A 26,038-nucleotide genomic window follows, 5' to 3' on the forward strand; every position below is an offset into this window, starting at 1 on the left:
CTCTGGCACGTATAATGTATGCATCGGTTTGCAATTGTAGCTGCTTCAGTGTTCGGCAGCACAGAGACACTGTAAATCTATTACATATGTTCTTTTCCGGGATAAAAAGAGTTTTGCTTTTTAAGGAAGAGCTGTGCTCTTTGCTTTATTTATTTTAATGTTCTAGGCTCAAAAAGCAAATAATTTGCACTTGCGCTCTTTTCTGTTTTGAATATTGTTGGTGTTTTCACTCTTTGGCAGGTCCAGTTGCCCTAAGCACGCCAGCTCAGCTTGTGGCACCCTCAGTAGTAGTGAAAGGCACTCTTTCCATCACGCTTTCTGAGCTCTACTTTGAGGTGGATGAAGAAGATCCCAGTTTTAAGAAAATCGACCCAAAGGTAAGAGATCATTGACCCTGAGCTCTGAGAGATGATGACAAATTACCCAAGACCTTTAATTCTTCATTCAACTTCCTTTACCTCTAGTGGTCCGCAGTGTTCCTACTTTAATAAGTTTGTGACTGACCATATATGTTACTGAACTTCACTTAGGTGACACCTCCTTTCCTTCTCCTTTTTCTCCCCCTCCCACAATTCGACCCTACTTGAATGTTAATTAGCTTGCTGCGAATAAAGCTCCAGGGAGGCATCTTAAATAAAGACATCTTGAATCACAGGCCTGTGTGAATACTGGAAAGTTCAACAAGGCTTTTAGCCTAAACACTTTGTTTTACTTTCCCATTTATATATAATGCCAGAGTAACATAGTGCTAAACTGCCTACACTAGTAAGTTTTCAGTGCTCCTGTATCGTATTATTCTATAACAGATTTTACAGGGCCTGTTATTATTTATTGTGCCTAAGCAGAAAACGTAATTGCCCTCTTAAAACACGTTTCTGAGCTGACTTGCTAATTTCCACAAACTTTATTTGCTTTGAGTTACTTGATTACTAGCGTTTTGTTTAAAATTAGTAACCTTCACTTGTATTCTAATTGTATATTGTGCAATTAGCTTCATAAGGTTGCACTTGAATGTTTTCTACAGTATTACAGCAACATTTCAAAAGTACGACACGATTGGTAAATATTCTCGCATCCCGCTTTAAGCAGAGTGATGACTTGGTTTTTTAAATATCTGCTTAATATTAAGATAATGATTTCTTTGTGAAGGGGAAAAAAGTCACTGGAAGAAGTAGTGGTTTTCTGCTTGTCTGTAGAGAATACCTGGTGTGTTAAGCGCCAGTTCAGTTCTTTGTTCCTATTGAGTAAATTGCTCTTGTCTGTATTAAAAATGGCATCAGTGGGTCTGAAAGCTGGGATTATAAAATCCTATCAAGGAATAAATTCATTTTTAAAAACACCGCCCTCAAATTCTTAGAACTAGAATTTAATATAAGCAATTAACTAGAATTGTGATTTTTATGTGATACCATAAGTGAGATTTCACTTTTCTTTTGGTCCTGAAGTACTTTTGAAATATTTTTGAAATTACTTCAAGTATGAGAGCTCTTAAAATGTTGATATGCTTACTCCTTCCATAGTGGTGTTTTTTTAAACATTAAATGGTAAAAAGGATATAAATGTAAAGACGGTTTGGTATGTGACTGTATTGCATTTTCCGTCTAAGATGTTCTGCTTTGTATTGCATTAGCATGAGAAAAGTCTTACAGATCTGGATTATTCTGCATTTTTGTTTTCCCTGTTTAGCACATCTGGCGTTAGAGTACAGTTACTAATTCTTACTGTTCCTGTTAACATGTTTTATAGGGACACTGACATACAACCTGTATTCATCTTGCTTGCTTTTCTCCTGGTTTTGAGTATTTGGTGGTGGTTGTTTTCTTAACTGTGAGTAGGCATTCTGGTTTGATTTGACTGTATCTTTAATTCTGTATCTGAGAGATTTTATTTGGGTTCCTATAAAAGGAGGAGTTGGTTACATGAAATACAGGCTACACCTCTTACATTCTACTTGTAATGCTACTTTAGCTGGAGGTTTTGAAAGGAAAAAAAAAAGACCTTTGTAATGTCTCTTGTGAGTATGGGGGGACTAAAAATCAAATCTGAGTATTTTTATTTTAAAAAAACAAATAAGCTTACAATGCAGCTTTCTTTCAAGCATTAACGCCTCCCTGCCCCACCCTTGCTTAAGTTACTGTACCTTGATAGCGGTGACTAGAGCTGCTGCAGAAAATGCCCCTTTGAAAAAAAATCCTAATCCGCTCTAGCTCAGAAGGCTCAGAAGATAATTAATGAGGTTTAAATCTGTTTGATAAATTTAAGTTCCTTGTATATTTGTCTAAACTACTGAAAAGAAAACATTGTGACAAGTTCCTGAAGAAAAACCTGCTGTAGAGATAGCATCGGCAGCGATAAGATCAGAGTTTATGCTCTTACTGCGGGCCGTCCTCAGGAGGAAAGGGTAGCCCGGCGGGCTAAACCCATGTTGCCAGGTGAGCCAGGACTAGCGCTGGGGCAAGCGCCCTGATGACTCTACGAGAAACTTGTGAAGCGCAGCCGGGCTTCAGCGCCCGGCGCGGTGGGGCTGGGGGGAGGCCGCCCCGCTTTCCCCGGGGCGGGCTGGGGCGCGGGACCGGCCGGCGGGGTCCGTCTGCCGCTGGGCAGGGTCGCCCCTGCGCCGCCGCGGCTTTGCTGGAAGTTCATTTCCCGGGCTGCTGTCGGACTTGCTAATTTCGTTTTTAACTTAAAGACAAAAGCAACTCAAATTTGAATGGCTCTTTCTTTCCGGATCCGTCCACGAAGAAACGGAAGTAGTCCTTTGGGGCAAGAACTTACATTTTTACCTCCCACCCCCCCGCCCCCCGAAACGCCACGAAAACTTGCTCGAAATGCTCCGAGCCGGCTTTGAAATCTTTCGGGCGGCTCGAGCAGATGCTGCTAACGTTTTGAAAGCTTAGAAATGCGTTCCCGATAAAAACCCCGTAAATATTTCTAAGTCGTCCTGCGCAAACGTAAAGCGAAATCGCTACAGCACGAAATACAAGGAATCGGGTAGAGCTTAGCTTCGGGAGAGGGGGCTCGGGCGGGGAAGCAGATCGGCGGTGTCTGTGCAGGGAGCGGCCGGGTGTCAGTGTAGCATCGGGTGGTTTCCTCACGGGTTGCCTATCTGCTAGTCTGGCTATGCTGTGGTGCGATTGTATGCTGTACTTAAAAATCCGGGGAAAACAAATGTTTGTTTAAAAAAATATCGACCAGTTGCTCTAAAGCGCATTAATTATTCAGGCTAGATCTATACTTCCTTCGTGTCAAAGTCAAATGGATAGCGCCTTCGCTCTGGGAAGCGAAAGCAAATAGCGATGAATTTTTACAACAAAATACGAGCGCTTGAGATTTACCAGGAAAAAAAGGAAAAGAAAACTGTAAGGAAAAAAATAAACGTGAGACGACCGTAGGGTAGGAAACGGCATGCTCTAACTCTGGCTAAATTCTGGCGAGCTGCTGTGCGACTCTCCATAGATTCCCCAGATTTAGAGGGAAAGCTCAAAGTCATAGAAATACAGCAGATGTTGTCACACGCTGAACTACAGAATATGTAAGATTGTTTTCTTCGACGGGCTATTTTTATAGAAACTAGAGGGAGGTTTAGAAAACGTCAGTGAATACGCCAAGCTAAGGCTTTGGCTAGGTGTGGCGTTTAGACTATCTTTACATCTCGTGTTTCGGTTTCTTTTAAAAATTTTACTTCTGAGGTTCAGAAAGAATCTACTTGCCTGAATTTAAGAACCATTCACGAAAAGTCAGCGTAAAGTTAAAGTAATATTTTTATTACTATTTGCAACAAGTCAGTTGTGGGGCACATAATCTGACCTTGGCACCGAAATACATTTAACATCAGTAAAACTTTTTTAAAGGGAGATTTGTACATATAGTTAAATAATTTTTCACTTGGTGACAACATTCAGGCAAACAAGAGAGAGTAAGAAAAGGACTATACACGGATCGGAAAAGGTACCTTTCGGGTTTCGTTTTGAGGTTGCAAAAGTCCGATTGCTTCTCTTTTTGTGACTTTTTAAAAATTCACATTGGCGGACAGGAGGAGAGGCTCTTCCCTTCTTCCGTGCGAGGCGGTGAGAGTTTATGCCGGGAAAGCCGTCTGCAAGTTTTTAAACGCCGAGCTGCAGGTGGGTGGGGGGTGGCGGGCGCCTGTCGTTCGCCGCCTCTTTCCGCCGTCCTTGGCGTTAAATAAAGAGTTTTTAGGCGCTGTTGTTGCTTGCGGAGGGCGCGTTTTGTGCGCGGGGCTGTTAACCCTATAGCTTGTCGAGGCTTTTGGGATTGGTGAGGATTTCTCTGGCTAGCCTCCAGGTCTGTTTGGCAGCGCTTTCCAGGGCCGAGTGGGGTTTGCCCTGAAAGAGGTCTAGGTTGGGCAGGAAGTAGTGGGGGCAGCGCCGGCACTGCAGGCAGGAGATGAGCTGCAGGAGGATGCCGTTGAGCCGGTCGCCCAGGCATGCCTCGTCCCAGTCGGTCTCCCGCGGGTGCTTCTCGCACTCGTACAGCAGCAGCGTCTTCATGTGGTAGTTGTTGAGGGGCTGCCCGGGCAGCTCCAGGTGCCGGTCGCGCAGCGTCTTCAGCACCGAGAGGCACTTGTTCCTGCAGCCGCCCATCAGCAGCCGGTTCTCGGCCTCGCCGAACTGCAGCACCCAGGCGTCGCTCTCGGCCGAGCTCTGCTTGCCCGTCAGCGAGTAGCACTCCTTGGAGAGCAGGTTGAAGCCCTCCGCCTTCACCTCCGCCACCCGGTTGGGGCCGGGCCAGGGGATGTGGGGCATGGGCCACTGCGCCGCGCTGCGGGGCCAGATCCCGGTGCACTTGAAGGCGGGCGTGATCTGCACTACGTACCGCTCCCGGATGCGGAGCTTCACCTCGCTGGTGTCCGCGATCATCTTCACCACGTCCCGGTAGCTGCACTTGTCCACGGCCTGGGCCACCAGCGTCTGGAAGCGGGAGCGGATCTTGCGGGCGGACAGGTAGCCCGAGGCGGTGATGAACTCCACCCAGAGGGACATGCTGCGCTTGCGGCCGTCGCTCAGCTTGAGCACGGCGCAGCCCGGCAGGGAGCCGTCGTCCACGAAGTTGAAGACGCCCATCTGGTTGAGGTAGAGCACCACCTCAAACTCGGTGGGCGAGATCACCTCCAGCCCCTCGTAGCGGGCGTCTATCTCGCTCAGGGAGCTGATGAAGCGCGGCTCCTGCACCTCCACCTCCTTCAGCACGTCCGACACGACCTTGCACACCTCCCGGATGGTCTTGGCGATGGCCGCCTTCCGCGCCTGGCAGCGCTCCGTGTAGTATTTGTTGAGCTGGTAGACCAGCTTGGCCTGCGCGGCGATCATGTTGGGGCACAGGTCCGGGCTGTACACCGGGCTCTCGCAGTACGTTGAGGGATCCAATGCTTTAGCGGTGGCTGCAGCTTTGCGGAGGGCACCAGCCAAATCGCAGACCCCCACCCCCTCCGGGAAGAAGGCGGCAGCGGCGCGCCAGGGAGAGCGATTAAAAAAATCGGGGAGGACGGCGGAGCACAAAGGAGCGAAGCCCCGCGCTGCCCCGGCGAGGAGGAGGAGGGCGAGCCGCAGGCGAGCGGTGCGATGCGGGCTGGGCGGCGGCGGTGCCGGAGCAGCGGGCAGCCCCCGTGGGCTCCCGGAGCGCAAAGTTTTGGGTGGCGGTGGGGGCAGGGAGGTCTGCGTTGCCTCTGCGCTCAGGCGCCCACCCCCCCGCGCAGCGACAAAAATGCCGTTTCAGTAGTTCATGAAAAAAACCCAAACAAACTTCCCCAGGACTCGCAGAAGGTCCCCGCAGAAAAGCCGGTCGGCGGCGAAGTTTAAAACCGCACACGATACGAGAGGAGGAGAAGAATGCGAGCAATGCCCAGAGCGGAAGAGTGAACTCTCTGTCTGTCTGTCTGTCTGTCTGCCTCTCTCTCTCTCTCTTTCAGTCCGTGGCACCGCCAGAGATGTGCATGAGTTTGGCTGCCGCTCTCTCAGACTGTCAGGGGGTGTTGTTGATTTCCCTTTTCCTGCTGGAGGCGTTGTCTGAACCCGGCTCTGTGGCTTTCTCTATCTTTACGCGCAGACGTGTGCACTTGGTCTGTGATCTCTCATTCCTGTCCTGCAGCTCTATATAGATTGTTTTGAGAGATATATATATATAGAGGTTGTTTTTTTTTTTCTTTGGACAGACTGTGTTTTATCCTGAGCGGGAGGAGGGCGTAGCTGCTGTGCCCGGGATGGCTTCTCCTCCCCCTCCCCACCCCTGGAAGTGCGCGCCGAGGCTCTCACTTTCTGCGCCTCTCCTCCTCCTCCTCCTCCGCCGTGTGCCCGTCTCTCTCCGGCGGTGCCGGCGGGCCCTGTAGTTTATGAATGGGGCCGGGGCCCGGGCGGGGGGCGGAGCCGGCCCGGGCGGGGGGCGGAGCCCCGCCTCCTACAATCGCCGCCGAGCTGTCAGCGGCGCGGCCAATCGCGGCGGGCGGCGGGCACGGCCTGCGCGGGGGCGCGCACACGCGCCCGCGCGCTCCCCCCGCCTCCTCCCCGGCGGTGGCGGGGCGACCCGTCCACTCTGTGCTGGGGCTGCCCGGCGTTAAAGCAGGGCCGGGGGGCAGCAGCGGGGGGGTGCGCGGGGCTGTGAGCGTGCTGCGACCCAGTGCGGGGTGGGAAAAAGCTGCAACTTTGCCGTGGCGGCGGGTGAAGGGTGAGGGGAGCTCGCTGCTCCCTCCGCTTGCTGCGAGGAGACCCAACGGTAGTGCCGGTGTGGGGTGGGAAGGGAAGGGAAGGGGGGAGAGGCGTGCCGGTGCTTCACCGCAGGCATAACCCTTCTTTCGCTAATGCCAGGCTGCAGTAGTGAAAGTGAGACCGTCACTGGAGCAGAATTGCACTACTCTCAGTCAGTGCCGTGGTCACGTTAATTTAGATAAGTCTCGTGCCATAAAGTTCTGTTCATCCTCCTAAAGCGTAGGATTGAGTTATTCGAAAAGGAAACGACATTTTATGCAAGTTTGTACTGATAAGATTGAATGATTTGGACGTAAAACTGTAGTTCTGTTATGTTAGCCCGGAAGGAGCAGCTCGCTCGCATTGCTGTAGCCCCACGGGCAGTACCTGCTGCAAAACCACGAGAAGCGTTTGTCCTGCGGAAACTCAGGCTGGCGGGAAGACAGTCTCCACATCTTCCGTGCTCGGGCCAAGGGTGCGTGTTTCCGCAGCGGCTTCGCCCTCCCCCGTGCCGTGCAGCCCCGCAGCGGGCACCGGCGGGCGTGCCGAGTGCGCCGGGACTGCGGAGCACCGAGCGGGCGGCGCGGCCGAGCCCGCCGCGGTCCCGGGTCCCTGCTGCGCGGGGGCGGCTCTCGCAGCCCGGCTGGCCGCCGTGGGAGCCCGGCCGGCGCGGCCGGGGCCGTTCACACGCGATGCGCTCCTCCTTATGGAGCCTCGGTTTAACCAGCTCGCAGCGGTCGGGCTCGGTTTCTTGTTCTTTCCTCCTTTCGCTGCAGCTGTCTGACTTTAATAAAGAAAATATCGCCGTCTGTTTTCCGTGTGCATTTAAATTAGAAACATGCCTTGTGCCGACCGTACTGCTGCGCGCTGGAAGAAGTAAGTACGGACGTGCCCGGTGCCGGGGCTGGTGGGACTCCGTTCTCCTCGAGGAGGGGACCGGCTCGTTGTTTCCCCCGATGCCGCCGGGACAGTCTGCGCCCGGGGCTGGGTGCGGGCTCTCTGCCTCCGGCGACGCTCGGCGGGCCGCGGTGCCCGGTGCTCGGTGGGGCCCGGGCGGGCGGCGGTGTCAGGTGTCCCCGCCGGGCCCGGCCCCGTCCGGAGGGAGACGAGCCCAGGGAGGGCTCCGAGGAGAGCAACTTCAAAGGGGTGGGGGGCAGGGGGCAGGCTGCGACAAGGCGAGAGCCGCTGGCTCGCGAAGGCGCTAGCGCCGCTGCTCTCACGATCTCTAGGCGTCCCAGGGATGCGCGGGCTGAAGCGGGGCTCTCCGCCCCGGGGCACGGGTAAGTGCCCGCGGACCTGCCCCCTCCCTGGGGCCGCGGCCGGACCCGTTGGAGGCGGTCAGGGGCCCCTTCGGTGCGGGCGGCAGCACCGGGCGGGCATCGTTGTGCTTCGCCTGCGCCGAGCGTCTCTTCGGGGCTCGGCTGGCCGGGCGGAGCTGCGGGGGTCCTGTGCCTCCTCTCCGGACGCCCTCCGGCAGGCGGAAGAGTTGCTTAGGGCTAGGGGTCCCTTTCACACGCCCCGCCGAAGCTGCCGGCTCCTGGAGCGGACCGAGACGTACTCGCAGCTGGTCTGCCTTCCCGCAGCCGGGCTGGCACTTCTCCCCGGTCCGGCGAGAGGTTCCGCACATCGACCCTCCGAGCAGTGGCGGGCGGGGAAGGCTCCGCGGGGTTTCGCTTCCAGCAGAGAGCGGGCAGCCCGGGGATTTGCCGCGTCCGGGGCGCGGAGGAGATGCCGGAGCCGTCAGGCGGCCCGGGCAAGGGTGGGGGGACGCGCTTCCCTGTTTTCAGGGTAAAAGCAGAAGGAGCGGACGGTTCTCCTCCCACCCCCCCGTGTAAGGTGACTAATGATGAAGCGTTACTAGTGTTCAGATTTAAAACAATTCATTACCAATTTTCCTGTCTGAGGTTGAAGCTCTAGTAAATAATGAATCAGCTAAACAAAAGCCGACTTTAATTTATTGCCCCAGCGCTAATTAGAAACATCATTTGAGCAATAAACTTAAACACTTCCAGCAAATAATGCACGTGAAACCCTTCTCTCCTGTGTCTGGGCGTTTGTGGTCGCACTGCATTAAGACCAGCTTCATCTGTAGCGGAATTTGCTCTCGCCGGGATGAATAATTGAAGGGGGAACGGGATCCGAGGAGGCTATAATTGAAGAGCCCTTGTCACCTCTGCTTTTATGTATGTTAGTGCAGAAGTCCATCAGCAGCTCCTTGATGGTATATAAAACGAAGTGGCAGCCCCTCCAGCAGCAGGAGATACTGTATTCCATTAAAAAGACCGTGTGCGTGTGTGTGCCGCGGAGAGGGAAACTCTCAGGGCTAAAAGCCACTTGAAGTCTTCAGACCGATTGATCTGTATTCTCTCGTTATAATCCGTCTCATCATACTTGAGTTAATGAGGCAGGGGCGGGGGTGATCTGATGGTCCTTGACAAATTCATTAGGGAGGCTGCGGGACATTTTATTTGACTGTTAAACATCGTGTTTGTTTGGTTTAAGCAGTGCCAACATCAGCATGCCGCTGCCTGGAGCAATAGTGTTTTGTTAGCAAGGGCTTCTGGAAAGAGATACTGGAAAGGGCGCTGGGTGTGCAGAGTGTTTGCTCCTGCCTTGGCTCCTCCTGCCCCCTCCCTCTCTGGACCGCGGGGAGCTCGGTCTGGTGTACATCCAGGCGTGTATACGTGGTACGTGCAACGGTGTTTTCTTCACGCTAAGGATGGCAAAGTAGCAGCGAAGGGCTGCTGTTAAATGTGCAGAGACGTTTTTCCCCCCTTTTTTAAGAGCATGCAATGTGTTTGTATTAACCCTTAAAAAAACAACAACAGAAGAAAACTGGAAAACAACTCAGAGTTTTAGCAAGAAGCACACAAGTTTCTCACTGTGTTATGATGTAGCGTACTTGCGTTTGCTTGCCTAACCAGCTTATCAAAGTGGCATACGTTACATGTTTCAGAGCTTTTGTATTCTGAACGGTGTATTTTAAATTTTCTATAACAGGCTACTGATACAAGGTGTAATTTTTAAGGCAAAACAAAGTTTAATCAAATTGACTTGAGGCTTTTAAAGGATTTCTGCCAAATCTGCCCTTTTCCTCTCCCTCTCCCCTTGTTGGGAGGGGAGGGAAAAGTGAATGCAGGAACAGGTGCTCCCAAAAGGGATAAGAAGTATTTTTATGAATAGCATATGAAATCTGTGTATGTATGTATACGCTTTGTTCATGGCAGCTTTGTAGATGAGACCCAGCTAGTGTTCCATTATTTTCTAGTAGTTGGTTTCCTCTCTGTCCTTTCATTTAAGGGAAACAGTTTTGTGGAAAACAGGATAATTAATCTGCTCGTGAAACCTAACATCGTAATATTTTTTCCTGGAGATCAGCCTTCAGACATTCTCAGCTTTAAGTGCTTTGTAGGGCTCTGCTTCCATTTATAGAAGAACAGTATGGGAAAAGAGCTAGTGCCCTTTGCCTGTCATTTTCATACATTCCTGTACTGCTGATGGAGCTTGAACTGCTGCAGGGAATGTATGGATTTGAAAATAAATGATTCATTAATGCATGCTGCGTTTCTCCACAGCAAAACCGGGTTAATAGTTACAGTAAATGCTGCTGTAGGTTTGACAGATAAAATTCTGTTTACGTTTAATAGCATACAGTGTGTACCTTTTCTTGAAAGTCGTGGCTCAGCTTTACTATCTGCTGATCTGTTCTAAGGACTGTGTTTATGAAGTTGGTTGATAGCGCAGACTGGGGGAGAAAAGATGTTTTCATTTCTACACATCATTAATGCACCTCATCAGTTAAGAGTGTTGCATAAATCTTGTACTTTTTTCCATGAAGATTGAATGGTAGGGTAATTAAATAATTTATACATGTTTCTAAGTCTCCCCTAGCTTTCATTTCTGCAGCAGGAAAGGGGAAGGTTCCAACTACTCCTTTAAGTACCTTATTTTTGCTTTTCTGTTCAGTCTTAAAATGTGAACATGTTCATATTCCGGTGTTTAACCATGAGCAACCTGCAGCTGAAGGCTTTCTCTAATGCTTTGAATCTTGCATTAAAGGTAGCTGCTTCTCTTTTCTCATGATGACTAATGGTGACTTCTTTTAGCTGCAAGATTGCTTTGAATACTAAATACTGTTTTGTAAGTTTGCCTTCCATAAGTTGGTAATCAGGGAAAATCAGACACGTGCACTAGAAAAGAACATTTCTAGTGCTTTTGTAGCATTTTCTTCTTGTCAAAACTTCTTGTGGGCCTTTTGTTTTGTTTGGATGCAGTTGGGGTAGGTTCATGCTGTTTCGTCCAGTAGAAATAACCAAATTCATGTGTATTGGCTGGTCTTTATTTACAATAATTGATTAATTACATTAACAACATCAATTTTTAAAAGTCTGAGAGCATGTAACATGCCAGGCTTTTGTCAACTTGACCTCCGATTGAATGCAATAACACTTACTTGCTTGAGAAAAATGTGAGGTGGGCTACAGAGATAATGTCTTGTCTGGTTCTTAAAAATCCTGTGAGGCTAAATCCACATTTCTTTTAAAAATATGAAAATTATGAGGATATTCTCAGCAAAGCCAAAGTTCTGGAAATTAAAAAAATACACTAATTTGCAGGCGTTTGGCTGTAACTTTTCTTTTTATCAGTAGCTGCATGATGATTGCTATGTTTATAGTCTTAGATGTTCACATACCTGTGCATATGCGTAACTAATCATGCCAACAAACAATAGCCTGTGTGGTTTCATTGGTTAGATGATTATTTTAAAGGTCAAAAACTTGATGCAGCTATTCGAGATGAAGCACATTCGTAAGTTAACCTAGAATTCTCTAAACTATACCCTTTAAAAATGTCAGTTTCTAGCTCCAGAAGTGAAAGCTGCTCATTTATATGCTTACATTTTAAAAAGTACTTTCTCAAATACCACGTATAGCAATGTGAAATCCTCTGCTCCTCACCAACCACTGTACAGTTTACAACCTTTCAGTGAGTTTCTACAAGTGCAATTTATAAAGGGAAAGGGTGTTGTGGGAGGAGGGAACAGAGGGGGCTCAATCTTCTCAATAGCACTGGTGACCAGCATGGAATATATCAACTCGCTCTCTCTCCCTGTCTTCCCCGTATTTTAAGATTATTTTGTTTTGACTTTGGATCCAGTAGAAAATGCATGCAATTTTTATTTAATTTAAAAAAACTACAGTTTCCTGTTTGAACAGTCTTCTGATTGTTCCATCATTCAAAGATAATACAGTTTAAATGCACAGTTAGAGTCCTCTACTTTTCTGCATATTGTACTTCATAGTATTAAATTTTTATCTTTTGAAAGTACTTTGTTGACATAAAAGTAATATATTACTAGTTATAAAATCATTGCAGGGGTTTTGTTGCTACTTCTAATGAGAGAGTCAAATCATAGCTATTCCTATTTTATATCTTGCTGTGCATATCTTATTTCAAAATAACTTTTTCATGATAATATGCTGCTCTCTTTTTAGTTTTCTTATGAATTAAGTAAAACCCCTGTGCAAAATAGTTCAAGGTACTGTCTCCTGTAGCTGGGAAGGGGAAACTGTGTTGGCTCAAATAATGTATAGAAGCCATCTGCATAGTTTAATTGAAATAATATTTGGTGATCTAAGGGATGGAAATTGTTCCTTTTCTTTAACCATCTGAAATAAAACTAGGATGTAAACCAGCTGTCTTGGCCTATGGAAATCAAGGTTCTGCCAGTCTGTTTCTTTTCTTCATTTTCTACTTCTATCTTCCTTTATTATCTTTGGATCCCAAGGAGTCTTTCTTATTTTCTAACTAGTTTTGTCTGCAACAAGGGGCTGGGTTGGTGGGTTTAAATAGACTTTGGATAGAGTGAAAAATCTTTGATCTATGGCTATGACTGCTTCCAAATGATTTGCTTGCTGGGACTGGACACTGTCCATGCCCTTTCACTTCACTATCAGATAGGCACACAAAAAGGACTTGACATGCTACCAGATGCATAGTTAATCATTGCATTAGGTCTGTAAAGGGGTCCATCCAGACTCAATTAGGTCTACCATTTTTAACTAGTGTTTGCTCTGTAGTTTGTTTGGAGTGCAATATTAATTCTAACTGCTGTCCTGTTTATTTAAAAGTGCTTTAATGCAGCTCTATGCTTTTATTTTCAAGGAGTCTTCTCTGCATTTGTTCTGTTCTATGTTTATTTAGAACAACTGAGTGTTACGATATAACAAATATTATTGTAGCATAACATACTGTCTGAAGCTTTAATGAAAAAAGTTTTTGTCTTCCTGTAATTCAGCTGTTTTCCTTTCTCAATACCGATTTCTAAAAGTGCATTTGAAATAAGCTAAATGCAGTGACTGGCATGTATTGAGGCTGTCTTCAGAAAAAAAAGCTTACAAGAGTATCTAGAGGTTTGGAACCGAATCTTAAACTTTGGAAACCAAACGGTAGCAGTTTTCCTGTCATTTATTTACGTAAGAGCTCATTCTTATATCTGGCACTGCATGCTTGTGTGCGAGAAGGATATTAAAGGTGCAGGAGTTAGAAAGGTTCAGCTGCAGGGTAAAAAGCATTAGGTAAATTATTGCTCTGAATCTTGCCTGGGATTTCCAGGAGTAGTTTGTATATTTACATTAAAAGTTGTTAACTGTATGCACTGAATAAAGTGCACTGAAAATTCCTAGCATTCTCAGAGTTTCAAAAAAATAATAATAATTGTAGTTTGTAGAGATAGCCAGTCCTTTCATGGTATGAAGAAGCTCAAGTGTTCAAATTGTATAAATTGTTTTGATTGCACACGCTGTCTATATTTCCCAGTAATGCTTATATTGAGGATGGTAGGCCTATGGAAGCAGGATCATAAAAGGACATAAAACTGTCATTGCTTGAAAATTGTTATATAAAAAAGGAGCACTAATCAGAGTATTTTAAAATATTTTCATTTGCTTTGAATATTTTTTTTTTAATTTATTTTTGAGGAAAGGAGGAGCAAGGCATTCAGCTATTAAGTTTTTAAAAAAACCTATATATAGTTACTAAAGTTATTGTATTCAACTTCAGGTTATAGTTCAGCCTTCACTTTAGATCTGAGATTTCTTGCTTTAGTTCTTTGCTTCATGGTTGTCAGTATTCTTTGAAGGAGGGCAGATGCGTTAAAATGTAACATTTATCACTTGATTGTAGTCACACTGATATTCAGATGTTGCTAATGGACTTCCAAGATACAGGATGTATGAGTGAATACTACTTAGAAGTGCCAGTTAGGGCTCTCTGGGGATTTTTAAATTATTTATGCCTACCTGCTGCTCTGAAGTACAGGTGTGTGCATATGTATAATCCATTAATGATTAGTATTCATGCATATAAATATGCAACGGAGAATAAGCCTAATACGAGAGTGCTTAAGAGCCATAGGCAGGTAGGTTTTTCCCATTCATCATCTATCTTGGGAGTTCATTCTAAATGGCATCTGAATACCAGCGCGCCTATGAAGGGGAATTGTTTATGTGTACTTTGTGGGTTTCCAGAGTGCAAACTTGAAAGAAAGTGGGACTTGAAATGCGCGGTCATTTGTGAATTTATGTTTTATCTCCCTTCACTTGAAAATTTATGAGGAGAGTGACTTAGGGTGCTTGCGTTGTGTGTTCCAGGGCTTGCCCCCACTGATAACACCCTTGTTGGCGTGAAAGTGCAATGCAAATTATGACAGTTACAACCTTCTGTTTTGTTTAACCTGTCAGTGGATTTCCTGGCTCAGTGCTGAGGGCAATGGTGTGTTCAGCTAGTTCCATATTCACCTAAACTTAAAAGGTCAGGTTTCTACAGGCAAGCCTAGTCAAAGCCTAATTGATGAGGAGGGCAGGGGGACAGAATTTACTGTTCTGTTGGCTAGTTTCATATCGTTAGGTTGTCCTGAAAGCATCAGGCAGTCACAGCCCCTTTCATGTAAGTGCTGACCCTAGACAGGAGCTGACAATCAAAGGAGGCAGCCACAGGAACCAGTGCAAGTAGGCTATTGATTTTTCAGTTAGGTCTAAGTAGTGTGTAGTATGGGTAATGGGTGACAGAGGCAGGTATGTCATTATCAATGAGCTCCAGAACAGTAGCGACAGCCCCCTCTCATATTTCCTTCAGCACTGACAGTATGCATCCAGCAGTGGTCAATAAATCGCCCAACCTTTTACTGACAAGTGACTTGGAGGTGGGGGTGCGAGTCAAAGAGCTAAACTTCCGTACTTGAACTTGACGTGGATGCGGAGCAAGGATCTCGACATCTGCGTTCCTGGCTTGTCAGGCAAAGAGCCGAGGAGAATGTAGAGAACAAAACAATGGTAGATGTGTGGCCGGGGAAGCTTAACTTTATTTTATGCTTTCTAGAAAGTCAAAAGTTTTTCTCGAGATCAAGTAGAATAGCTTAAAACACCAGCTTTCTGTATAAACATGGTCTGGTTCAGTAGTTAATTTAGGTAACCATGGCAGGGTTTTGTTTTTACTTTAGTGTTGCTCTGCATTTAATCAAAGTTATACTGCCATAGCAGTACAACAATCACAGTCTGCCATTCAAAATCCGCTTTTAATTCCTAGTTTCCTCTTCTTAAATTTCATATATGGAGGCTATTTAAAGATATTAAAGCTTTATTATAAATCCAAAGTGCTAGCAATACAGTTTCTGTTCCGACTACCACTGCTGTTTTGGGTCAGTAGTGGAGTACTAATACTATAGGAAGCTGAATAAAGTTTTTATTACTTGGCTTTTACTAGCTGTGGTTTCTGAATTTAATAGAGGTAGATCCAAATTTTAGCTTTACACTTAATTAAATTCTGAAAGATATTGGGAGAACTTAAAAATGGTAATAAGTGGTGGTTTGTTTGGTTTTTTTGGTGTTTGTTTTGTTTTGGGTTGTTTTTTTTTTGGGGGGGGGGTGTGGGTGTGTGTTTAAATTTACTTGTATGGAAAATCAGTTAAATGAACTCAAGTATCTTAATCTGAATCTCCTGAACCTTTCTAAGGTTGTTACTTTATTTGAGGGATGTAAGTTATCTGCATTTTTTCAGAAGTTGGAATTCAGTCAGGTTTTATGCTGTGCACAGATGTTAACAAAATAGCATATGCTTATAATTAAAAAAATCTTTAGACAAATTGAAATAAGGCAGAAGAGTAAATGTTTTGAAAAACTTCCTTAAAATAACTCATTGCTATGGTATCTTGTTTAACAATGTTTGTAATGTTACACAGAGCAGGAATCTGAGACTGTGTATGTTGAATAGCTGCGAAGTATCATACGTGACTGAAACTTTTTCATCTGCCTGCAGGAGCTAAAGCCATTTTCTTCGTGGCTGGCTTTTTAACTGCAAGAGCAATGTTGACGCAGACTCAAGGTTGAAATTTATCACTGGATTATGAAATCCTTTAATAAATATTTGTATAAGCTAAAAACCTGAGTACCTGTATATTTGAAGCAGTTATAAAATTAATTGGTTATAAAAATCTATTTAGATATTGTTACATTGCCTATTGAACAATGCTTTGGAAGAGGGGCTGGCTAGCTCTCTTCCAGGGGAAAAAAATTTCAATTAGTTGGATCGAAGGTGTGCTGGGTTGTTTGAGGCCTTCAGTATTTAATAGGAGTTTTTCCTCTGTCAGCAGCTACTCGTTGAGTACATCTTGCAGGGCCTTTTTTTTCTGTTAAACTATGTAAAAAGTACAGCCATGCAGTTTGAATCTTATCTTTTCTTATAAACAGGTACAGCATCTTTTACTGGATTTTTAGTGTTGCTGGCATGTTATGTTATTGCAGAAATGTAAAAAGGAGCTGCAGAAAGGCGACAAATTAAATTTTCATGAAAGAAAACCCTAATCAGCAGTGACAGGGTAAGAGAAAGATGATTGCCACTTGGTCATTGTGGAGAGGCACTTAGACTTGGTGTCAGTGCTTCTGTTAATGATGACTAATGTCTTTCTCGGAGAAAACGCATGCTCAAACATAATGCTACAGTCCAGAGAAAGAAAGGAGGGATAGGCACTATTAAGGAAAAAGGCTGTGAATCCTAAAACAAAAGCTCACGTCTTCAGATGAAGAGGCTACAGTGTTTTTGCAATGCCAGAAAGCACAGCTGTAGAACTGTTCTTGTTTCACTCTTTAAGCAAAATAATACCAATTAAAAAAAAAAATGTACACATATACACATGCATATTGCGTGCTACCTGGTATCTGCTGCTTTAATTAAAAAAAGAAGATAGAGATGGCACTGATGTGTAAGCACACTAGTCAGAAGTAAATAGTCACATTTTATTCCTCTTCTGTTAATGAAGCTTGCTTTTTTAAAAGACCAAAACCTGCTGTGATACATTCTTTCCTAAGCACCGTGCTATGTTCTGAATAAACCTTTCATAGTCAAATATAAAATGACTCAAAAGACCTTTTCAAATCTTGAAGCTTTGGCTGTTAGGTATATTGGCAAAAAAGAGGTGGCATGTGTCATTTCTTCAGCTTTTCCCAAAGTGAGACCTTTCAGAAGGGCATTTGCAATGCTTGTCATATTTTTTCATATACATCTTATTGGCCTGACAAGTCTAGAGGACCATGAGAAAACAGATGTCATTGCATTCAGACAACACTAATTACTCTGGGATTTTTGCAGCCTCAGTGCCTGCATGTAACTGTCGATTATGACTGTTTATGTGGCCTATCATGGGTACACATTGCACATTCAGATGGTACCACTAGTCTTTGTGTTTCCTATTATCACACAATAAGATGTAAAAATCAGCAACAAGCACCACAACAAGGAAACGCCTTAATGTGTGACTTTTATATGTTTGAAATGCATTTTGTTAAAGATTGCATTCACATTCGTTATTAGATTTAAGTGTTTTAGCATCTGTTTACTAACTGTAATGCCGTGCTTTAGCTGTCAGTTTTCACTGTGGTTCTTTATGTTGCAGGCTTTACTTTTCTGCAGTTGCATAAACACTGTAAGAAAAACGCTGATTGAACCAGCAGTTGTCAGAAATTTCCCATGTCTAACCTTCATACCGAACTGATAGATTTTTCTAATGTGTCACAGTTTGCGTTAGAAACCAACAGTCTTATTCACTTACAAACTGCATTGTTGATATTTTCTTTGTTAAATTTTCTTAGCGACTCTGTCATTTCAGAATCTCTTTTTCCTGTGTAGCAATAACTGCTGCATGATTTTTAACACAAAGTTCAAATGGTGGTCACGTCGTGTCCTTACTTGTATGTTATCTTGAATTTTGGTACACGTTTCTTAAGCAGAACAACCAATGTTAATCACAGATTGGAAAATAAAAGCTCCAATAATGTAACTTCACATGCTGATGAAGCAGAAATAGAAGCAGCTTTATCAAAGATGTATGATGAGATAAAACTGCAGTCTCTGCTGTACAGTTATAGTAATTATGACTAATGAACCGTCCAGTCTGGATGAAATGGCATGCCCACAGGGACTGTGGCCAATCAGTTGTGACTTATGCAAGCTGAACAAAACATTGATGGTGTTCCAGATTCCGTATGAGAGCAGGAAGTGTGGTCTTTGTTTGGAACGTCAGCTTTGTCAAGTTATTTTCAAGCAGTTTAGGAATAAATGGCGTTAGTAAATAAAGTCTTGAGAACTAGGGTTTGTTGAGTTTTTAAATGGGCATAAGGAATTACAATTTGCTGTGATCAAATACACCTGAATAAAACCCCCCTGCATCAATGGCACATTCCTGATGCAATATACTTCAAAGTTGTTCTGATCATCTTGCTAATCTAAGTCATTGAAAGCACGTTATATTTTAATATGGCAAATATGATGAAAGCAAAAGATCCAAAACTTGTGACTGTAAGCATATATCTATTTAGGCTTACAGTGGTAATTTATTTTTTAACAAATTTGTTTGAGACCTGATACTTCCATTTTAATTTTGAAGCACTCTGCATTTTAAACCAGTCTATAATTTGTAAGTAAAAGAAGACAGGTACTTTGTAGTGTTAGTACCTGAAAGACAATTTCTTATAGTAAGAAGGTTAATTCATATAGGCAACATAAAATGGAGTTCCAGTACGTTTTGACAATGTGTAGACTAGCAGAGTAATAATTTTAAACCAGCTTTTTTTTAATGAAGACAATGTTTGTAGCTGTAAAATAGAAAAATATCAAAATTCTGAATGCTAAAATGCAGATTATATGGGGACTTCTGAAGTTAATTGAAGGATAATAGCACAGCACAAAAAATACTTTTCTAAATATAAATTTGTGCTAAGTTGTTTAGGCACACTCTGGAAGCAGTTGTGGATCAGCTGGTTTACTTATGTGCAAATGTTTGAAGGATTTGGGAGTAAAGTGATCAATACGTTACAGATGTTAGCGATACATTACAATCAATTTAGCATTTTGCCTGAACCCTTCCAGAAAGCTACAAAGAAAAATTATTTCAAAAATTAATTGCAAACAAACTACAGGAGAAGTAAGAAAAAATAAAACAACCTTACTACATTTAGTACAAAGTTAAAGCATCATTTGACAAAAACATTTTAGACTGTTGTGCTGTTTAAAAATACTGCATGTTAGTCAGGAAGATTCAAGATACGTTGATTCTTAAAGCACACCTGAAATTAATACATTCTGGTCAAAGAAATTGGCAATTAAAGACTGGCCTACCTGAAATCTGAAGTTGTTACTGGTCTTTTGTATTGCTTAATAGAAAGGTGGATAGTTATTTGAGACATCTATGATTTTTCTGAAACATTTTTTTAAGTAATACATTTATTCTCTTTTTTTTTTCCCCATGCTGTACTGAAACTTAAAAGCTGACACTTTATTAACTATATTTTAAGTTTTTCTTTTCCTGAAGTGGAGGAAATCACAAGCATGTCTCCAGTATTTGTCATCTTTTATTCTGAACAAACCTCAAAGTGCTTGTTAGATGTGGATTCAAGTAGATTTTTAAGTAAAGAATTTCTATTAATCCAGAGTCTTTAGACATGTGATTAAATTATTTAACTAAGTTTGTTTGGAAAAAAAAAAACCAAACTCACCAAAACCCCCAAAACAAACAAACCCATCCACACTAGAAATCTAAATTAGCTTACCACTTCCATTATTTCTGTTTTGGAAGTGTCCAGAGATACTGCAAGGAACCTACTAAGAATCAGCATCCTTTTCTTTTGTCTCTTGCAACAAAGCATATTGCATTAAATATTGCAAATGTGAAAATATTGTATACAATTCAGAGTATAATGTTAAGATAAAGCATGTTGATAAGTAAACTCTTCTGAAAAATGACTACACTTTGGCTATGCTAAATAATTAAGGGTAAGATCTTTTGGAGACTGTGGCACTCTTAAGTATGAGTCTCTTCCACAATGTCATTTCAGAATCAATAGGATGCAATGTATTATGTACATTATCTAATTCTACTGCACGGAAGGTTGCATTATGATCACTTTTATTTAATGATTGTATCAGGATGTGCCAATGAAGTCAGGACTGAATTTGCCAGATGATGTACAAATGTACAAAACTCATTTTTGTTCTTCCAAAGAGTTATTATTTAAAAGTAATGAATTTAAGTATATATGGAGATTATATATATATTTCGTATGTTAGAAGAATTTTTGAAAGAAGTATTTATCTGTATTAAAATGAAGCAATAACTTTTAGGTTGTGTTTTTTAGGAGACCTCAATGTGTAGTTCTACCTTTTTCTTATGAAATCATTGGTAAAGTTCCTATAAATTTATGCCAGCATGGAACAGCTTTTTGCTTATGTAGGACATCCATTGTTTTCACTTTGTTACCCTCTACAGATCTGAACACATTGGTGTTCAATAAGTTGTTGCTTCTAAATAAAATACCACATGGAGTTGTAGATACTCAGTGTATGTATACATTATGTAAATTAAAATTGAGGAGTGTTGGATCTCAAGGATTTAATTTTATCTTCATGTTGCTACATGTATTTGTGTACATACAAAAGATACCTTGTATGTTCTTAATCACATGTGGTACCCATCTTTTTATGTGAGGATGGCTTAATCTACTTGTGTTCCTGTGTGCAACTTCCAAAGTCTTTGGAAAGATAAGGCTTTCACAGGAAAAGTAAACTATGTTTAGTATATGATATTAGAGAGTTGGTGTTCTAACTGTGTACTTTGCATCATAAACCAGCAAAATTGAAAGATGGGTTTATTGAGGACTGATTCAGAATTGTGTAGATTGCTTACATCTTGAAACTTGTTAGCTATTTTTGGTGTCGTCTTACCTACCACTAATTATATTGACGATGTGTGCTAGAATATGAGGACTGATTATAAACTATTTCTGTACTGGTTTAAATAGATTTTACTCTCGACTTCTACTCCTTAATCTCCCAGTGAAATACGTTTTCTGTTGTTTAGGTATCTTATGCTGATCAAATGGTGTAATGACCTGCACTCTGGGAAAAGGAGATTTTCATGGAAACTTGTTTTGGAAGAGGCTTTTTCTAAAGAAACCTCTTGACTGATTTATGCTCTCTGCTAACGCATGAACATGAGAATTTTTCACTGATCGGAAAATTGCTTCTTCCTATTCTTCAGAATATTCTTCCTGCCATTTTGTTTTCTCATTTGAATTAAATCAAGGCAAACGATGAGTTACCTGCTTAGTGGCCCCCCTTCCTACATCCGCTACGTAGCAGGCAGAATGGGAACCTTCAGTTTCCCCCTGTTGTACTAGGATTGGTTTCTTTTACATGTGAGCTTGCTCCATTCTCCCCTTTTGGAATGTAAACCTGAAATGTGATTTCCCTGAGCTGCTGGGAATGTTCTCTGCCTCAGTCTCTTGGTGGATAAAAAATGTCTAGCAGCTTTTGACTAAGATACCTTTTGGTTAATGATTTCAGATGTTTCCTCTATGTTAGGGATTCTAGAATTATAACTGTTGCTGATTTTCCCGTAGGCTTTCATGTTAGAGTATGCATGTTGGCTGGTGCTTATGGCTGTAGGAATAAATTGATCTTCTGATTTGGGAGATGAAATAGAAAATTACTCTTCAGTGCAGGAAACTTAGCATTCAGTGCAAGTGAGAGCAACTGTGTGGCTGCTTTAACTTTTTCTGGCTTGTAATGACTATTACAAAACAGAGTTGGTCAGACCAGCATGTGCTGCCTTACTTTATCCATCCCAAATATATCCCTAATTAGTCTTATGCTTGAGGCAGGTGTAGGAAAAGCTGGTGAAAGTGTGATTGTGTTGGCTTTGTCTAAGATTTTGCTTGTAACAAGGTATATTCAGTTTCCCATTTAGGGAAGACGTCTTATTTGCAAAGTTCTGGCAATGCAGGGGGAACCTTTAAAGGATTAAAGATTTGCCTCCCATTACTCTTGGTCTGGATTATAATCTTTCCTGTGCTGATCTAAAGCCGCAATAACTAATTTAACTGAGTTGTATTGCATTGTTATAAAACAAAGAAAAGCCTAGCAGAGTCAGAAAGAAACCATTTTCCTCTTATGTCAGTTTTGAGATTTTTTTTCTGCTACCCCTGGAATAAGGTAACAAGTCAAAACTTAAAAAAATGTATGTGAACTAGTGGTATTTTAAAAAAAGAGAGAGAGTCAATTTAAATACTTTGTTTTATTTTGACCTCTTGGCTTCAAGTATCAATCACCTAGCACTTTCAGGGGATGTGACAATAATAGAAAGCAATGATCAATAACCTCCAAAATTTAACTAAGGAGTCAAAACCAAGGCATATTTTGAATCAAAATGCTTGCTTTGTTTGAGAACATAAACATTTCATTCTTTCTAAAAATGACTTTGAAACCTTTCCTCCACACAGCATTGAGTTTGACTAATAAAAAGTAACATTTCTCATGAGCAATTTCTACTTGAATTGATACACAACAATTTGATTGATATGCAATTCCAACAGTGAATTGCAATATATATATATATATGTATCAATGAAAAATATATTTCACAAACTTTTTTCCATCTCTACGACTTTAGCACTTGTATGTTGTGTCATAGGTATTTGTTTTTCAAGGGTATCCTCCAAGATATTTGCAGATACTATTCTGTTGCTTGTTGGAGTCTGGATTCTAGATGTTTTTGTTGGTCTGCCTCCTACCTCTCTTTCACTGTTTTTAGGTATTATACTTAGCCTTTAATGTTTTTTATTTCTCTTTGATGCAAAACAAATCTTAAGATCCTATGCTATCTTGTTGCTTGTAGGTTAAGTGTTGCTTTGCTTTTTTTCCTAACCCTAAACTAGTAAATATCACTCCCAATGTATAATATTAATCTTTCAGAAGTTTGTCCTGTACTGGAGAAAATAAATAATTAGAGATAGGTAAGAGGTGAATGATGTGTAGGTATAAATACTCTATAGATTTAAACATGCTGCATGGCAACTCTAGGTCTCTTTTGAGGTAGTCATGAAAACTTAAATTGTGTGCCTCATATATTTAAGGCCAGTGAGCCTGTATGATTTTATTAATGTGCTATAAATCTTATTTTCACAAGCAGTGTTTACTACTGTGCAGTATATTTAAAAGAAAATTTATGCCTCACTGCAGAAGGAAGGTAGGCTAGTGAAAAAATACAAGGGTGGATCTCAAACATTTATCCAAATCTGACAAGTATTTGCAAAGAATTTACTCCTGTAAATTTCTGCTGAGAGCAAATGATACGTATTCTAGCCTTGATTTTAGTAAAATCCATAAATATTTATTTATGCATACACAGGTAAAACAAGGGCATGTCTTTTGTCATTGTCTATACACAAGAACCTTGTATGTGTTTCTATATGACACGCTCTGGATCATGGGATGAGCTTTTAATTCTGTTTTAAAGTGGACCATTCTTCATTTTAGAGTAGTACCTAGAAGACCTTACTGGAGACCCTGGCCACTTTTCTGAAGGAATAGTGATTTTCTTGGTGAGGCACATCTTGCCAGTCTTTGGCCACATGCATCTTTCCCTGCATATCCCCTTTCTTCTAGGCCCAACAGCATTTCCTAAGCAAAATGGATGGGTTGTGACACTAACTCAATGTGTAAATTAGGATGAGTTACAGAAACTCAGGACAGGTAATTTCCCACTTACAAGACTGGTTTGATCTTCTTTTGGTAAATGACTTGTGTTTTCCTCCTTTATAGCACCTAGAAAACTCTCTCGATGGTCCCTAGGGAATGGCAGGAAGTGACTGCAGCTGTGATTCACTGCAGTAGTGAAGCTGCCTGCTTGGAAGTTACTTGCCTAATGCTGTTGAAAGGGCAGTGGTTATTTCACCAAGGAAACATTTTTTATTTGTATGGGTACATTGTAGATTGCACAGAAAAATACAGTTAATGTACCATGCGTAACCTTCCATGCCCCTTAAACTTGCACTTCCACCTTGCGATGGTTAAAATATTAGTCAGCAATACAAAACAGATATTCTGGATGCCTTAAGAGCTGTTAAAAGTTTTGTTACATTCTTTATGCTTTTATACTCTTTATAATTAAATATCAGGTTCTCATGCCATTTAAAAAGAAGGCATGTACTTTACTGTGCAGTTTTCAGTTCCATAGATAGGAACAAAAGCTTTCCCCATGATGGAGAGGTGCACAGAACAATTAAAAAAACAATTGTGGAATGTGTGAAAATTCTACACCCTGACATACTTATCACTGGACTTACTCTTGTAGATACATGATTACATAATTGGTTTCTTAATGTGTAGTGTTAGAGATTCTCTAATTATTATTATGAATATTTAAATAATCTGAATAGCTTCAGTAATGGGAGATCTTTTATAGCTTTTTTTTTTTTTAAATGGTGGTCTGTAGCACTTTTTTTCTGTCCTTCCTGCAGCCTTCAGAAACTTCTTAAAGAAAAAGGATTTCTTTTGCCATGTCCTGTCAGTATGGAAAGTTGTTGTAACTGGTGAGAAAGAAATAAAAAGGATATTATACAATACCAAGCTGTTTGGGGTCCCCTGTTTTGTTTGTGTGATATTGTGTGTGGGGGTAGTAAAATTCAACTTACAACTACACACTCCCTCAGGTAACTTAGAGCAAGTTAGGTTTGAGCTGCTGTGGTCCTGCCCTTCCTGCTCTGACTCTGCCATTGTACCAACTCTGCAGTGTGTGTGCTGAGCCAGTTCAGCAGGCTGATCCATTTAAAAAAGAATCCTAACAGAGCCAGTTTTCAGCTGGCTGGGCTCCCTGAAATAGTTTTCTGTATATCGTTACCTGGTGTTTGTGCTAGCGCAAGATATGTTTGGTATAGCAGATGTTTGACCAGGGAGTGGGGTACTGCAGCAGCCTGGATTTATGTTTGCTTAAACAGCTGTGGAAATGATGCTCTCAGTCTGCTTTTCACAAGGGTTGCTTTTTTGTGCATCCTCTGCCTTGTAGGAAGAGGTGCAGGTTTTTCAGCTGGAAAGGTAATGTCTTTTTTCCCCCCAGGCATTTTGTAGACATGAGAGTTTAGATATAAAAAATATTTTTTTATATTGGCTTGTGTTACAAACGACAATGAGGATCTTTCGTGTTTGGATATACACTCTACCATTTTGCTGCATTCCTGTTAGCCCTTCTGAGTAGCCCTAGTTATTAAAAGATTCTTCTTCTTCTTCTGACCCCTATGACACAAGCTTTCAACCCCTGCAGCTTTTTGGACACATGTTCTGTCACCCTTCGGATACTCTGGAGAACATGGAGGAGAATTGAGGCATGCACTAATGTGCCCTAGTACCCTAGTTTACAGATTTATTATGCTCCTGGGAGACCAATGCCTTGATGTATCCTATTATCTTGAAATCATCCTTAACTCAATCCAGGCTAGGATAAAATAGAAATAAAAGCATTTCTTTACAACGTTCAGAATGGAAAATACAGTTAGGTACATGTATAAAAAATAGAGGTGAAGAAATAAAATAGAAGGTCCCACTTGCACAGAGATTAAATCTGAAAGATTCTCTCTCATGGATACAGTCTCTTGATTGACTGCGACTTGAGGCATAGGGTATGCAAAAAGGGAGAATCAATACATATGTCAGGAAATCATCTATAGCAAGTCAGCTGGATCCATAGAAGGAAACCCTCAGATTGAAGAAATGCCTTCCAGTGACCTGGAGTAACCAAGAGGAATCTTTGGCATGCAGTAAAGTGGTGGGAAGCACATTTGGACCCCCAGCATTCTTGAATAAGTTTCATAGCTGGATTCAGTGGACACCAGCGTGAATTCTTTCAAGCTGGATTGCTAAGGTAGTATGCATATGTATGCAACAGAGACCGAGTTAATATTTTCTGCGAACACCAGTGATACGAAAGTATGACTAAAGAGCATGTGATCTACTAAAAT

The 26,038-nt window shown here is 42.3% G+C and overlaps 2 protein-coding genes across 8 annotated transcripts in view; one reads left to right on the forward strand and one right to left on the reverse strand.

The window, feature by feature from the left end:
• Positions 1–26,038, forward strand: part of LRBA (LPS responsive beige-like anchor protein) — a 434,320-nt gene that overhangs the window by 239,480 nt on the left and 168,802 nt on the right. For all 7 annotated transcript variants that reach the window (XR_012775615.1, XM_075500920.1, XM_075500925.1 and 4 more), the window contains one exon: positions 241–377. Coding sequence is in view for 6 of the 7 variants with exons in the window: in XM_075500920.1 (XP_075357035.1) it covers positions 241–377 (137 nt within the window). In the remaining variant the exon portion in view is untranslated. The remainder of the gene's footprint in view (positions 1–240; positions 378–26,038) is intronic.
• On the reverse strand, positions 3,750–6,249 carry MAB21L2 (mab-21 like 2). The gene has a single exon (XM_075500919.1). It carries the CDS (start codon positions 5,325–5,327, stop codon positions 4,248–4,250), a length of 1,080 nt encoding a protein of 359 aa, XP_075357034.1. The 5' UTR covers positions 5,328–6,249; the 3' UTR covers positions 3,750–4,247.

Source organism: Mycteria americana, chromosome 4, assembly GCF_035582795.1.
Source record: "Mycteria americana isolate JAX WOST 10 ecotype Jacksonville Zoo and Gardens chromosome 4, USCA_MyAme_1.0, whole genome shotgun sequence".
Classification (NCBI taxonomy): Eukaryota; Metazoa; Chordata; class Aves; order Ciconiiformes; family Ciconiidae; genus Mycteria; species Mycteria americana.